At 50.8% G+C, this 16,835-nt stretch overlaps 1 protein-coding gene across 10 annotated transcripts in view; it reads left to right on the top strand.

Annotated features, from left to right (window-relative positions):
• The window catches only part of PCM1 (pericentriolar material 1), a 229,552-nt gene that overhangs the window by 109,976 nt on the left and 102,741 nt on the right, over positions 1-16,835 (top strand). For all 10 annotated transcript variants that reach the window (XM_040334550.1, XM_040334544.1, XM_040334515.1 and 7 more), the window contains one exon: positions 5,743-5,924. In XM_040334550.1, coding sequence (XP_040190484.1) covers positions 5,743-5,924 — 182 coding nt within the window. The remainder of the gene's footprint in view (positions 1-5,742; positions 5,925-16,835) is intronic.

The raw sequence follows: 16,835 nt of genomic DNA, 5'->3' as shown, positions 1-16,835 counted from the left end.
GGACGGCGGAGACATCGGAGATGCCGGTCCCTTCCCCGCACCGCAAAAGTGTTTCCTTGTGTTCCTTACCTGGACAAAATATACAAGGAATGGGATCGGCCGCAGAAAGTTTTTGATGTACCAAAATACTTTGCGGTCCGTTATCCTCTTGAGGAAGACTTTAAAAAAAAAAAGAACCTCCGTCAGAGGACCCCCCTGTGTCCAGACTGAACAAGTCTACCACGTTACCTGTGGAAGGGGCTCCCGCCTTTATGGACCCCGCAGATAGGAGAGCTGAGGCTGTGGCCTGCTCCATGTTTACAGTAGTGGGGTCGGCAGTGAGACTGGTTTTGGCCGGAGCTCTAGTGTCGGACAATTACCGAGCAGGCAAAGTCCCTGCTGCAGGAGCTGGAGGCGCATAATGCTCCTGAGCTCTGTGTGGGCCTGGCTGACCAGTTAGTGCAGGGCCTGCAGTTTGTCTGTGAATTGGCCCTGGATACGCTCCCCTTGCTCTCCAGGGCCTCCGCGGTGGTACTATGCCACCTTGGGTGGCTAAAGTGTTGGTCTGCGGACCAAACCTCTAAAAGGTCCTTAGGGGACTCACCCTTGAAGGGTGCACGGCTTTTTGGGGCGTCCCTGGATGACATCATTATAGATGCTACAGGGGGTAAGAGCACTCTGCTCCCACAATCTGGGAAGGGTAAGGAGCCTCGTCATAAGCAGGGTCTCTCCTTTACCTCCCCCAAGCGTTTTTTCCGCCCCCCAGGTGCGGCAGGAAAACGTTTTCCAGGGTGCTAAGGCGCCTGCTATAGATCAAAAGCGCACCCGGTATCGCAAGCCTGCAGACAAGCCTGCTTCTGCATGTAGGTCTGCCCCCGCCAGACACTCGGGTGGGGAGCCGACTTTGCGGATGCGCAGCTCGGTGGTGACCGCTATTTCTGACCGCTGGGTTTGCGAGGTAATTTCCTCGGGGTACAAGATAGTTTCTCTCTTGTCCACCAAACAGATTTTTCCTTCCAGCTTCCTCCGGTACGCCGGGTGGCCCTGTCAGGGGCTGGTCAGGATCTGCTGGTCAGGGGAGTGATTATACCGGTTCCTTCAAGGGAACGGTTTCAGGGGTTTTTACTCCAATCTGTTTATAGTCCCCAAAAAAGAAAGGGTCCGTCCAATCCTGGACCTTAAGGCCCTTAACTTCTTTGTCAAAGTGCAAAGGTTCAGGGTGGAATTGTTCGCTCTGTAGTGGCGTCTCTCCATCAGGGGGACTTTGGGGCGTCCTTGGGTACTCAGGACGCGTACCTGCATATTCCCATACGCGCAAAACACCAGAGGTTTCTGCGTTTTGCGGTCGAAGAGGACCATTTTCAGTTTGTGGCCCTCCCCTTTGGCCTGGCTTCGGCACCACGAGTTTTCACAATGGTGATCGCTCCGATTCTGGCCCTGCTAAGGCAGCGCAAAATCGCTTTTGTGGGATACCTGGACGACCTTCTCCTGAGAGCTTCTTTAAGCTCAGTCTTAGGAGAGGATGGTCCATCACCTGCCAGCCCCTCCAAAAGATTCAGGTGGCTACTGAATGTCCAGAAGTCAATGTTGGTACCGTCTCAGCGACTGGAATACCTGGGGTTGGTCCTGGATTCCTCAGAAGCGAGTTTTTCTCCCGACAGGAGAACTCCAGACACTGCAATCTGCGGTGCAGCGGTTAGCGACCCAGATGTGATCCTCGCTTCGCTTTTGCAAGAGAATTCTGGGTCCCATGGTAGCCTCTTTCGAGGCCTTTCCGTATGCCCAATTCCACACCCGAGTGTTACGTTGGGACAAGCTCCCTTCGTCTCTGGATTACCAGATTTGGGTGAGTCGCCTGGTCAGGTCCTCCCTAGTGTGGTGGCTGACATCTTCAGTACTTCGGACCAGGAAATTATTCCTGCCGTGCTATCGGACAGTGGTCACGACGGATGCCAGCCTCTCCGGCTGGGGGCGTTCTGGAGTGTCCAGTCAGCCCAGGGGCGGTGGAGTCCCATCTACCAATCAATGTCCTGGAGCTCCGGGCTATCAGGCTGCGGCTCTCAAAGTGGTCTCTGGGTCTGCAGGACCGTTTGGTCAGGATCCAGTCCGACAACGCCTCGGCCGTGGCATATGTCTGCCATCAAGGGGGCACGCGGAGCTCAGCCGCAGAGGTTGCACACATTTCTGGTGAGCCACAAGGTACGTTCCGGCTCTGTCGGCCGTGTGCATTCTGGGGGTGCAGAGTTGACAAGCTGACTACCTAAGTCGCCAAACACTGGACCAGGGAGAATGGTCGTTGCACCCGGCAAAGTTTCAGAGTTGTGCCAAAAATTGGGCACTCCAGGCGTGGACCTTCTGGCTTCCTGTCTCAATCGGAAGATGTCACGTTTTGTGGCCAGGTCAAGAGACCCTTCGGCGGACGCGTCAGACGCGTTGGTGGCACCGTGGGGTCACTATCGCCTAGTCTACGCCTTCCCTCCTCTGGAGCTTCTCCCTCGCCTGTTGCGTAGAGTGGAAGCGGAGGGGTTACCAACAATCCTGGTCGCTCCGGGTTGGCCGCGCCATTCCTGGTACACGGACCTGGTGCGTCTGGTGGCAGACGTACCTTGGCTTCTACCCCTGAGAGTAAGTCTTCTGTCACAGGGTCCGATTTTTCTCACCCTGCTTTACAGTCGCTGGCTTTAACGGCATGGCTGTTGAGAGCCAGGTGTTGAAGGACCGAGGTCCGTCGGACTCGGAGATCTCTACCATGCTACTTGCACGGAAGTCTACTTCACGTAGGGTTTGCCATCGTACGTGTAAGGCCTACATCTCTACGTGTGCAGAGATGAAATGGCACCCCGCACATACGTGCTTTCCCGGATTCTGCTGTTCTTACAGCGTGGAGTGGATCAGGCTCTCGCCTTAAGTACGGTTATGGGTCAGATTTTGGTCTTGGCTGTTTGTATTCAGCGGCCGTTGGCAACGCACTCCCTGGTGTGTACGTTTGTACAGGGGGTCAGGCATGTGGCCCCTCCTGTGCGTCGTCCTCTGCCTCCGTGGGACTTGAATTCGACCCTCTCGGTGCTTCAAAGGGCTCCGATTGAGGACATTCGGGAGATTCCTCTGTTGACTCTGTCCCAGAAGGTGGTCTTCCTTGCAGCCATTCCTTCGGTCAGACGAGTTTGGGATCTGGCGGCCTTGTCTTGCAAGGCTCTTTTACTTGGTCATCCACAAGGATAAGGTGGTGATGCGGCCGCAGCCATCGTTCCTTTCGAAGGTTGTTTCGGCTTTTCACATTAATGAGGACATTGGTTTTACTATCCTTATGTCCTGAGCCGGAGAACTCGAAAGAGGCCACGTTACTTTCCTTGGCCGTGGTGCAAGCCCTATGGGCGTACTTGTCTGCTACGGCTCCGTTTCGGAGATCGGACTCACTGTTCATGTCAGTGACTGGTCCTAAAAAAGGTCTGGCGGTCGTCGGCCTCCATTTTTCAGGTGGAGCAGACAGGTTGTGCTCCAGGCCTATGCCCTAAAAGGGGCGGGCGCCTCCCTTTCTGGTTACGGCACATTTGACCAGGGCGATTGATCCCTCTTGGACTTTCCGCCATCAAGCCTCTGTGTTACATGTGTGTAAGACAGCGACCTGGTCGTCAACCCACACCTTTTCAAGTTTTACAAGGTGGATGTGAGTGCATCTTTGGATGCCTCCTTTGGCCGCAAGTTTTTGCAGGCGGCTGTTTAAGGTTGAAGTTCCTCCATTGAGGCACTCTGGTTTGTTTGGGGTGAAGCTTAATTTTCTGTGTTTTTTCCCACCCCTCAAATTTTTGCTTGGGGATGTCCCTAAGGTCAATTGCTGCTGTGTCTGTCCATGAACGGAAGAGAAAATAGGATTTTTGTACTCACCATAAAATCCATTTCTCTGAGTTCATGGACGGACACAGCACCCACCCCTCCTTTGTTTGTACGGCTTGTTACAAACTGGAAGCTGCTAGAGCAGGGTGTGGGTTATACCCGGGGAACCACGCCCCCTGGGAGGAGCTGCACTGAGGAAAGTGTTGTTAACACTTAAAGTGCTTTGTTTCTGCCTAAACTCTCCTGAAGGAAGCGGATATAACCCCAAGGTCAATTGCTGCTGTGTCCGTCCATGAACTCAGAGAAATGGATTTTACGGTGAGTACAAAATCCTATTATTAAACACTCACAAGAGCGATGCTATAGTTCAGCGTTAATGTCATGGGAGCCGCGGCATCCCCATTTGCTTCTCCTCACTTCCTGTCTGATCGTAACACCGCCGTCTCGATGGAACGTGATGACGTCACCGCCACCCTACATACATTTTGTCACTAAGGGACTAATACGGGGGTTTGGCCTTAGCGAAAACATACGTAGGGTGCCGGTGACGTCATCACATTCCGTCCATCGAGACGGCGGTGTTACGAGCAGACAGGAAGTTAGGAGAAGCAAATGGGGATGCAGCGGCTCCCATGACATTAAGTGCCCTTTAACACGGGGAGGATCAGTAATGATCCATTGATCCCCGCTGAGCCGTCGGATGACAGGGCGGTCCCCGCACACTGTGCAGGGACCGCTCTGTCTTTTCTCCGCTCTCCCCTATGGGGGGGATCGGATGAACACGGACCGTGTGTCCGTGTTCATCCGATCCGCAGACAGAAGAAAAAATAGGACATTCTTCCGTCTGCAAAATCGGATCTTTGCGGAGGCGGGTGATTACGGGTGTCAGCGGATGTTTATCCGCTGACAACCGCAATCACATAGGGACCAATGTATGTCCCTTTTTTTTATCCGCAAACGGATGGATGAAAAAGCGAACATACGGTCCGCATGTCTGAAAGGGCCCTTACGCTGAACTATAGCATCGCTCTTGTAAGTGTATCATTTACCTTTCATTAAATTCATTTGATTGAACATACTGTGAAGGTTTTTGTCCTTTGATTTTGAGTTACCCTCGGATTACTGGCTTTTATATCCTGATTGGTTTTGGGAGACCTATATCCCTAGGCTTGGTGAGACTGATCTGCAGTTGTGGCTCTCTGGTAAGCAGGCTACCACATTTCTGGGTGTTTTTCAAGACACGATTTGTTTTGGGAAGACCGGTGACACTCTTTTGGAATCATCCTTGAATTACTTTGGAAGATAACCATCATACAGACTCTTTTATATTATTTTATTAGCTTTTTTGGGTTATAGTAATTTTATCCCACTTTATTTACTTTTTATTATTTATTTCACTTTATTAATTTACTTATTACATGCGTTTAATATTATTGCGCTGCACCTTATTGAATTATTTACTACATTTGTCTGTTTTCTCCCTGGTGCCCAACCTGTGGCCCTTTAGCACTTATTCTGTAGGCAGTGGTCTGTTTTCTCCTTGCCTAGGTTTTTACTCAGACCAGGAAAAGAAAATAATCTTTAATCTGGTAGTAGGTAAATTGCTTATTGGTATATTTCTTTTTATACTATTTTACTACTGCTTTTTATTTTACGAGTGTTCTCTCGCTATCTCTTTCTGCATGCCTGTAGCCTCTAATGGCTTTCTGTAGCGTTACATCTACAAAATATTATAAGCAGCGTCTTGGTGTTGTCAGAGGCTCCCTATACCAAGAAGTTTACCACCATTGAGCTACCTACTTTCTTCTTTTGTCTGCCTATCTACCTACCTACATACCAACATTTACTAAAGAATAGGGAAACGTTGTATTGGGTAAAGATTTGGATGACTTCCCTGAAAAACAGCTGCATATTTTCCTTTATTAAAAGGTATGGTCAGAGATTCGCTGGAACCAGATTTTAAGGGAAGATTTACGACAAAGAAGGAAGCAGCTGGAGTCTTTGATGGCTGAACATCAGCGGAGACAAGGACAAGAGATCACGTCTGCTGCCTCCCTAAGAAGTGATGACTCTGAAACTCAAGGCCTTCATCATCAAAGCAGAACTGAAAAGTAAGGCATTGGAATGTGAACCTATCAGGTCCTAAAGTATTTGAACTGAACTACCAAGTTGACAGGATCTTATGGTGTTTGATGTCCATGAGATAACCTGTTTTTTTTTTTTTTTTACCAGCTTGGGAAAAATCCAGGACCTGTGTGCTTGGAATCTAGGAGCTCCCTAAACACAGATTTTAATATTAAACCTATAATAATATCTCATGAATTAGATCAAATTTACTGTTTTTATGTTAACAAAACATTTCTCTTAATGTTGCTGATAAGATGCAGTCTTTGCATTTAAAGCATCAGTACCAGCTAATGCTGTTGGGAGTCAGCTGAGATCTTGGACAAGGAAGAACTGTTTTATAGTGTGGAATTAAAAGCACTTTGAATAAAAAAAAATATTTTAAATTGTGCAGTACAGGTCAAAGGGCTTTTAGTCTGACAATTGATTATAAGCTGCTAGCTTCAGGTGACTAGACACTGGCAAACGCTTTGATGGGAAAGCCCCCAGTGCATCCTCACACCACCTACTCCTTGGACTCTAGTCTTTTTGCGAGTGTCCTTGGTTGATGCGCCTCTTCTCCTGTAGTGAATTCCCCAAACTATTCCCCCCCCCCCCCCCCCCCCCACACACACATTTTGTCTTTTCTACTGCGATCGACACTTCTGTTAAGATCCAACTGCTTATTGCCTCAGAGCTCACCAACAGTTACTGAATCGTTTGTCCTGTGATGTACATCTAGGAAACCATCCTGGAACCTGCAGCAGCAGGGCCTGGACTGTAGTGTTTGCTTCAGGCAATGAACTCTGTTTTCAGTGCTCATCTTGGTACGTGATACTACGAGTGTAGTTGGCTGCAAGGCGCTATGCAGGCCAAGGCTGATTCATCCATATGGCAGCCAGGCCTTGATAACCCCTTTGTTGGTAATTCCCATCATGATAGTTGAAGTTCGGGTCCTTTTATGAACTTGCAGCATAACACAAGTTCTCTCTCTGTTTCTGACATGTCTTATTTACATGTGAAATTAAAACAATCCACTGTGCTAGGTGTAACAATAAAGGGATTTTTATAAACAGCTTACCTGTAAAATCCTTTTCTCGTAGTACATCACGGGACACAGAGCGGCATAGTAATTACTATGTGGGTTATAGAGTCTACCTTCAGGTGATGGACACTGGCACTCTCAGACAGGAAGTTCCTCCCTATATAACCCCCTCCCATAGGAGGAGTACCTCAGTTTTGTAGCAAGCAATATTATTCCCAATTTTCCCAGAAGGGTGGGAGCTCTGTGTCCCGTGATGTACTACGAGAAAAGGATTTTACAGGTAAGCTGTTTATAAAAATCCCTTTTTCTCTATCATACATCACGGGACACAGAGCGGCATAGTAATTACTATGTGGGATGTCCAAAAGCAATGCCAAATGAGGGGGGGGAGAAACCAAAAGAAAAGATCCAAGGTGCCATCAAGCGCAGGGAACTCAAAGGGCTGCCTGTAAAACAGCCTGCCCAAAGGCCAGGTCCCCGCGCCTCCCCACGTCCAGCTGATAAAACTTCGCGAACGTGTGGACTGATGACCAGGTAGCTGCCCTGCATACCTGGGCCATAGAAACCTGGTGCTGAACTGCCCATGAAGTCCCCAAAGCTCTTGTAGAATGAGCCTTAATAGAAGCCGGAGGCTCCTTACCCTTCAGGCCATAGGCCTGAGAGATTACCTGCCGAATCCATCTGGCCAAGGTGGCTTTTGAAGCCGCCTGTCCTTTCTTGGGCCCATCTGGCAAAATGAATAAGGAATCTGTCTTCCTAATGTCTGCCGTAGCTTTTAAATAGATTTTTACGGCTCTTACCACATCCAAGGTATGCAGTAACCTTTCTTCCCTAGACCTTGGTGAGGGAAAAAAGGATGGAAGAACCAAATCCTGGTTCAAATGAAAGCTTGAGACTACTTTGGGCAAAAAAGTAGAAAGGGGTCGGAGTACGACCCTGTCCTCATGGATTATCAAGAACGGTTCCTTACAGGATAACGCTGCCAATTCTGATACCCTCCTGGCCGAAGCCATGGCCACCAAGAAGACTAATTTCCTGGAAAGCAAGATTAATGGGACTTGACCCAAGGGTTCAAAAGGCTGCTTCTGAAGGGCTGAAAGGACTAAATTTAAGTCCCATGGACATAAGGGGAGTTTAATCGGAGGACTAATCCGTAGAGCTCCCTGAAAAAAATTTTTTACTAGAGAATGCGTGGCTAGCGGTCTCTGAAAAAACACCGATAAGGCCGACACCTGGCCCCTAAGGGAACTGACAGCTAGCTTCATGTCTAGCCCCCTTTGCAAGAACTCCAAGATCCTGCCAATTACAAACTTACGAGGGTGCCATTTCCTGGCCTCACACCAGGATATGTAAGATCTCCACCCCCTGTAGTATATTTGCCTAGAAACTGGCTTTCTGGCGCTGATTAGGGTAGCCAGGACAGAGCCTGACAAACCCCTCTTTCTTAAAACAAAGGATTCAATCGCCAAGCCGTTAAATTTAGCGACCGTAAGGCAGGGTGGAATATCGGCCCCTGGGACAGCAGGTCCGGTCGTAAGGGAAGAGGCCATGGGTCTCCGACTGACATCCTGACAATCAGAGAATACCAAGCCCTTCGGGGCCACGCCGGGGCTATTAAGATCACCGGCTTCCTCTCCCACCTGATCCGGCGCAGAAGCCGAGGCAGCAGCTGCAACGGTGGGAAGGCATAAACAAGGGAAAACTGGTGCCAAGGACATACCAGGGCATCCGTTCCGCAGGCCCATGGATCCCTTGTCCGGGAGACAAAGCTGGGCAGTTTCGTGTTTTCCCTGGATGCCAATAGGTCCACGTCCGGCACACCCCATCTTTGACAAATGGCCTGAAAAACTTCGGGGTGGAGAGCCCATTCCCCCGGAAATAATTGTTGGCGGCTGAGGTAATCGGCCTGCCAATTGTGTATGCCGGGTATGAATACTGCCGACAGGCAAGGTATGTAAACCTCTGCCCAAACGAAGATCTGATCCACCTCTTTCTGGGCTGATCGACTTCTCGTGCCCCCCTGATGATTTATATAGGCCACAGCCGTGGCGTTGTCCGACTGTACCCTTACCGGGGAGCCCTGTAATTTGGACGTCCAGGCCCTTAGGGCCAACCGCACAGCCCTGATCTCTAACAGATTGATAGGCAAGAGACTCTCCCTGCTTGACCAAAGTCCCTGCTGGGAGAGCTCCCCTAGGGTGGCACCCCAACCCCTCAGGCTGGCGTCGGTAGATATCACTACCCAGGCCACTGGATTGAAGGATTTTCCCCTCCTCAGGTTCTGGGGTGTTAACCACCAGCAGAGACTTCCCCTGACTGACGGACCAAGCCTCATAGGGCAGTCTAGGGACTGAACTTTTCGGTTCCACCTTGCCAGGATTGCGCTCTGCAATTTTCTGGAGTGGAACTGAGCGTAGGGGATCGCTTCGAAGGTAGCCACGATCTTCCCCAGCAACTGCATGCAGAGACGAACCGTTGGTTTCTGTTTGCTTAACAGTGACCGAATGGTCAGTGTCAGAGACTCGACTTTTGCCTGGGGCAAAAAAACTCTTTGTTGGGCTGTATCGAGGCGTAAGCCCAGATATTCCAGGCTTGTGGTAGGAAGAAGGGCAGATTTGGCTTTGTTTATGAGCCAACCTAAGGCCTCTAAATACTGAACTGTGGTTCGGACTGCGCGCTCTAAGCTTAGTGCCGAGTGCTCTATTAGCAACAAATCGTCCAGATATGCCAAAATCTGGACACCCCGAGTTCTTAAGTTTGCCAACACTGGTGCCAGGATCTTTGTGAAGACCCTCGGAGCTGTGGCCAGGCCGAACGGCAGAGCCACGAATTGAAAATGGTGCTGACCTATCATGAACCGTAAGAACTTGTGGTGTCCTGGGTATATGGGGATGTGGAGATAAGCGTCTTTGACGTCTATGGACGCTAGAAATTCTCCCCCCTGCAATGATGCCGTGACTGAACGAATGGATTCCATCCGAAAAGACCGAATCACCAGAAATTTGTTTAACCGTTTTAGGTTTAAAATCGGCCTGACATCGCCGTTTGGCTTTGGGACTACGAATAAATTTGAGTAGAACCCCAGACCGTATTCTTGAGTGGGTACCCGTACAATCACCTTTTGAGCCAACAAATGGTCTAGGGATGCCAACAGTGAGGCCCTTTTCTCTGGGTCGCTCGGCAAGCTTGACTTTTGAAAATGAGGCGGGGGGATTTCTCGAAATTCCAACTGGTAACCGGAGGTTACCGCGGAGAGAACCCACTTGTCGGAGACTCCCTTCCTCCAGATATTGGATATTGTTGGAGTCTTCCCCCCACCCAAACGGATGGGGGCGCCCCTTCACATGGACGCCTTGGGGGCAGGTTTACCCTGCTTACGGACCCAGGGTCTTTTGTTTGTGAAGAACTGACCCTGCGGCTTGTTGTCATTATTGGGTCTAGTCGGCGGCCGTCGATACTGCCTAGTATTAGATGGCCCAGGTGCCGGAGCTGTTGGACGCTTAAAGGTGGGGCCCCTGAACCGCTTCTTGACCGGTAGCAGGGTACTTTTCCCACTTGTAATCTTTTCTATATACTTGTCCAAGTCTTCCCCAAACAATCTTTCCCCATGAAAGGGAAAACCTGTCAACAGCTTTTTGCAGGGAGTCTCGGCTGACCAGTTCTTCAGCCATAAAAGCCTGCGCATATGCACAAGAAACATGGAGAGACGGGATGCTTGTTGGATAGAATCCTTTATCGCATCTACTGCAAAACAAAGAGCTCTAGGTAAATCAGATAGTTCCTGAGCTTGCTGGTCTGGCAAATCCCTTAGGACCTGTTTAGTTTGGTCCTTCAGGGCCTGGCACACCCCAATAGCTGCTATAGCCGGCTGAACCACCGCCCCCATCGTGGAAAAAGAGGACTTTAATAACGTTTCCAAACGCTTGTCCACCGGGTCCTTAAACATTTGGACATTGTCCACAGGACAGGTCAAAGACTTATTAACGCATGAAATGGCCGCATCCACAGCAGGTACAGACCATTTTTTGCAAAACTTTTCCTCCATGGGATATAACACAGAAAATCTTTTTGGTGGAATAAAGATTCTGTCAGGGTGAGCCCATTCCTTATACATAAGCTCCTCCAGGAGAGGATGGACTGGAAAGAAAGTGCTAGCATGAGGAGCCTTCAAAGACCCTAGAGAGGATACTACCCCTGTAGGGGACACCGGTAATGGTAATTTAAATGTTGAGCGGACCATGTCAGCTAAGGACTGAATCCACAGTTTTTCAGCCTGGGAGGCCGAAAAAGGCTCTTCAATGGTAGATTCCTCAGATACTTTCTCCTCCAGGTCCTCCTCCTGATCCTCTAGGAAGCTTACCTCATCAGAGGAAAGACTTTCAAGACTCTGGGACCGCACCTTAGGAGAAGGGGATCTAGCCCGCTTCTTCTCGGGAAGAGATGCAGCAATTAAGGCTGCCAATCTCTCTTCTAGTCCCACCAGGGTAGTAGCCAGTACCTCTTGTGTTACAAACACTGGGGCTGGCTGGACTGGGCCTGCTACAACACCAGCTACCTGATCCTGCCCACCGATAAGCTCCGGATCCTCAGGGAGTGGGGCCGCTGCTGAGGCCTGGCCTAGGTCCTCCGAGCTGGATGGGGATCCCTTAGATCTTTTTGCGGACTTAGCCGCTTTTGAACCCGATCCCTTGGGAGCCATAGCCAATCCTAGGTACTCCCCGCAATTTGGAAGGAACCTGGCCACCAAAACAAAGTACCCCTTATGTAGCAGAACTACCTGGGACCTTGTGAAGCTGCCTAAGGGCAACGCTTCCACTGGGATAGCCTGGTACCTAATGTAACCTGTCCTTATGGGGGAGGAGGCTTTACAGGCAGGCACCTACCAGATGTCCAGATGTGGGCACTTTAGCCCCTGAACAGATGCACCCTGAGGCGTCCTGGTCCACCAACCTGACCACTGTCGACAGTAGGAAGACTCCACCTGGCACCGCGCTCTGTGTTTCCCTCACGCTGTAAGGTCATGACTGCTTGAGGGAGCGTTCCTTTAACGTGCACCCGCGTGCGCCGTTCTGCCACGCCCCCAGCGTCACGCAACGTCGCGCCGCTATTTACGTGCACGCGCGCGTGACAGCAGACGAACACCGCAGCAGTATGGGCTGGAGACACGCACCGCAGGGAGGACCGAGGAACCGCCAAGCCAAACAATTTTGCTTCTCAGGCTGGTAAGCTCTTTCTAGCTTAGACATCCCCATGCATCCCTCCAGTACCTGCTGCCACAGATTACCAGTACCAGACAGGGGAAAATATATATATGAGAAGCGATTACAGCCATCCTGTCTTACAGACATAGTGGCAGACTTGCCCATGCATAGCAGCATAATTGGGCTATTCCCATACTCCCCTTACTAGAGAAACCTGCCGACGGACCACGTCCCGCAGATTTCACACTTACCTGTCCACGCCGCAGGGTATTGCCAAGGACAAGAGGCCCAGCCTTCACCCTTCACCGTGGGCTTTGTTCGCAAAAACCTTCAGGGACTGGGGTCCATAGCAGGTCACCGCTCCCCTGGACCTATACAGCATCCTGGCAACAGATGACATTTGGCCGTTTAACATAGACCAATGTTCTGGAACCCAGAATCCAGCTCTCAATGAGAAGCATTATAGGCAAAACCCCCTCGTCCACCAGGGGCCCGGGTACCATCTGGCTATGAAGCACCTTGGATGGATCCGGTTAAAAACAGTTCCTAAGCTCAGCCACAAAGGACCTTGCTTATACTGTGACCACCACCTAAGACACTGGCGAAAAAACTGAGGTACTCCTCCTATGGGAGGGGGTTATATAGGGAGGAACTTCCTGTCTGAGAGTGCCAGTGTCCATCACCTGAAGGTAGACTCTATAACCCACATAGTAATTACTATGCCGCTCTGTGTCCCGTGATGTATGATAGAGAAAATAGATATAAATCCTTAACATTCGCAATATATAGTGATATTGATGGGTTGAAACGTGTCAAGGCAACACACTTCCACCCACGCTACCCTTCGAGAATTGAGCTTGACAGTGGTACACAATACTTTGTGGGCTGGTTCCCTAAATCAGTGGAATTTCTCTTCAGTTCATGGACGGACACAGCAGCCTTTGACCTTAGGGTTATGCACCTTCCTTCCAGGAGAGTTAGGCAGAAAAAACAGCACTTTAAGTGTTAACACTTTCCTCAGTACAGCTCCTCCCAGGGGGCGTGGTCCCCCGGGTATAACCCACACTCTGCCTCAGCAGCTCCAGTTATTTTCTGCCTAATGTCAGGAGAGGACATGGCCTTCTGGAGTCCCTGTACTCTGGAATTTCTTTGTGATTTTTTTTTGCTTTTATTTGTTTTGTTCCTGTATTTTTTGAATCATGAGATTCTTCTATCAAATGCCGACTGGGTCTTGACTCTTGTAGTCCTCCCATGTTCAGCCATCGAGCGTGTGCCGGCCCTCAGCTCTGGGTCGTCCACAACAGGCCCCGTTGCTCCAGGGGCAGCCGGGGAACTACATGTTCCAGGACACACATATGACCGATCTCTATGGCCTTGTCACAGTGTGTCTGGCCGTCAGCCATGCCGTTTAGCGGACGTTGGTTCTGTCCGGGATACCTCCAGCCGGTGGTCGCAGGACAGGTAAGTAGTGGCCCCTTGCCCTGGCAAGGTGGTATGGCTGGTGTTTCCCTGGGGAGGTCGACTGAGGGTCCGCCCTGCTTTCCTCTCTCCCTCCTTCCCCATACTGGGTGGCGGCTGTGAGGGGGGGGCCTCCTGGGGTTTTTATCGCCACCGGGTACCGTGTGTTGCGGGGTGCTGTGATTTTTTTTGCGTTTGGGGGTGCTGCTGTGTGTGCTGGCCGTGTGTTGTGTCACTGGGTTTTTTAAACTGCGTTTGGCCGCCATTTTGCCGCGGACGTGAATTACATGGTCGGCGGCCATTTTCTTGTAGCCCGCATGGTGCTTTTTACCTCAGACGGCGACCATCTTGGAAAAGTCTTGGCCTCTAGTGCCTGAAATAGCGCTGCTAAAGCCCGCAAATCATCCCTAAAGGGACAGACGCAGCGCAGCCAGCACTTCTCAGTATTCCTCAGTGTTTTCAGCTCACACTGCAACCGGGTGGGGTGGTGAGTTCCCTGGGGGCCCCTGCCTTCTGTTTTTGCAGCCGGGAGGTGACCGATGGGTTGTTGTGCTTTGCAGTACTAGGGTGGCACAGCGGTGGGGCATCATGGAGCCTGAACCAGGAGCTTCTACCCCAGCAATGCCTGAGATAATCCTTAGTGCTCCTGCCGCATCTGTTGAGGCAATGACAGCTATCCTTAAGGCGTTTCTTGCCAGGATTGAAGCGACAAGTGGCCAGAAGATGGGTAAAAAGCACCCCCTCCCTGAGCCTGCTTCTGGGGATGTCTGACACAGAATCATATCCTGCTGTTGCTTCTGGTTCTGTCATGTCAGATGATGCGGGCTTAACCGATTCAATATACTGGAGCTCCGAGCAATCAAGCTGTGCTTTGCCAGGTGGTCCCTGGATCTGCAGGGCCGACCGGTCAGGATTCAGTCCGACAACGCCACGGCCGTGGCGTACGTCAATCATCAGGGAGGCACACAGAGTTCAGCTGCAGTGACGGAGGTCGCGCACATCGTTCGATGGGCCGAAAAGGTCCGTTCCGGCTCTATCGACCGTGTACATTCCGGGAGTACAGAATTGGCAAGCCGACTACCTAAGTCGCCAAACACTGGACCAAGGAGAGTGGTCGCTCCACCCGGAGGTGTTTCAGAGTCTATGCCGATAATGGGGCACTCCAGACGTGGACCTTCTAGCGTCCCGTCTCAATCGGAAGGTGCCACAGTTCGTGGCCAGGTCGAAGGACCCGTGGACGGACGCGTCAGACGCGTTGGTGGCACCTTGGGGTCACTATCGCCTAATTTACGCCTTCCCTCCTCTGAAGCTTCTTCCTTGCCTGCTGCGCAGAGTGGAAGCCGAAGGGATTCCAACTATGCTGATCACCCCAGATTGGCCGCGCCGCTCCTGGTACGCGGACCTGGTGCGTCTTCTGGCAGACGCCCCCTGGCGTCTACCCCTGAGAGAAGATCTTCTGTCGCAGGGTCCGATCTTCCACCCTGCTTTACAGTCGCTGGCTTTAACAGCGTGGCTGTTGAGAGCCAGGTGCTGAAGGACCGGTGCCTATCGAGCTTAGTGGTTTCTACCATGCTGCGTGCACGGAAGTCTACTTCAAGGAAGATTTACCATCGTACATGGAAGGCCTACATCTCTGTGTGAGGAGATGAGATGGCACCCCCGTACATACGTGGTGTCCCGGATTCTGCTGTTCTTACAGCGGGGAGTGGATCAGGCTCTCGCCTTGAGTACGGTTAAGAGTCAGATTTCTGCTCTAGCTGTTAACTTTCAGCGACCATTGGCAGTGCACTCCTTGGTGCGGACGTTTGTGCAGGGGGTCCGGCATGTGGCCCCTCCTGTGCACCCTCCACTGCCCCCATGGGACTTGAATTTAGTCCTCTCGGTGCTTCAAGACGCTCCCTTTGAGGACATTCGAAAGATCCCTTTGTTGACTCTGTCACAGAAGGTGGTTTTTCTGGTGGCAATTATATCGATCAGACGGGTGTCTGAACTGGTGGCCTTGTCCTGCAAGGCTCCTTACTTGGTCATCCATGAGGATAAGGCGGTGCTGCGGCCGCAGCTGTCTTTTCTCCCGAAGGTTGTTTCGGCTTTTCACATTAATGAGGACATTGTTCTTCCATCCTTATGTCCTCGGCCGAAGAACCCGAAGTAGTCCACTTTACATTCCCTGGATGTGGTTCGGGCCCTACGTGTGTACTTATCTGCTACGGCTCCGTTCCGAAAGTCGGACTCACTGTTCGTGTCGGTGAACGGTACTAAAAAAGGTCTGGCGGTCTCGTCGGCCACCATTTCTAGGTGGATCAGACAGGTTGTGCTTCAGGCCTATGCCCTGAAGGGGCGGGCGCCTCCCTTTTCAGGTTATGGCGCATTCGACCAGGGCGATCGGTGCCTCTTGGGCTTTCCGTCATCAAGCCTCTGTGTTACAGGTGTGTAAGGCAGCGACCTGGTCGTCAAGCCACACTTTCTCAAAATTTTACAAGGTATATGTGCGTGCATCTTCGGATGCCTCCTTCGGCCGCAAGGTGTTACAGGCGGCAGTTTAAGGTTGGAGTTCCTCCGTTGAGTAACTCCGGTTTTGTTTGGGGTGTAGCTTGGTTTGCTGTGTTGTTTTCCCACCCCTCAAATTTTTTGACACTGCTTGGGGACGTCCCTAAGGAAAAAGGCTGCTGTGTCCGTCCATGAACGGAAGAGAAAAGAGGATTTTTGTACTCACCGTAAAATCAATTTCTCTGAGTTTATGGACGGACACAGCACCCACCCCTCCTTTGTTTGTACTGCTTGTTACAAACTGGAGCTGCTGAGGCAAAGTGTGGGTTATACCCGGGGGACCACGCCCCCTGGGAGGAGCTGTACTGAGGAAAGTGTTGTTAACACTTAAAGTGCTGTTTTTTCTGCCTAACTCTCCTGGAAGGAAGGTGCATAACCCTAAGGTCAAAGGTTGCTGTGTCCGTCCATGAACTCAGAGAAATGGATTTTACGGTGAGTACAAAAATCCTATTTTTTCGATTGTTTTTACCAATTCAACGGCATTCAACAGCATTGCACAATGGGGATCTTTTCTATTTTTCCCATTTACTTATGAGGCAACTTACTGCAAGAGACGCCCCCACAAATCTCTCCAGGGGTCTCCTCACATGCTTAAATGACCACACTAGAGATAGATGTACACTCACCCCTAGGAATTGATCAACTATGTAGGGCACCTAGTCTGAGCA

The sequence above is a fragment of the Rana temporaria genome, chromosome 1 (genome assembly GCF_905171775.1).
Source record: "Rana temporaria chromosome 1, aRanTem1.1, whole genome shotgun sequence".
Lineage (NCBI taxonomy): Eukaryota > Metazoa > Chordata > Amphibia > Anura > Ranidae > Rana > Rana temporaria.
The sequence above is the reverse complement of the archived record's forward strand: the minus strand, read 5'-3'. Positions and strand labels throughout refer to the sequence as shown.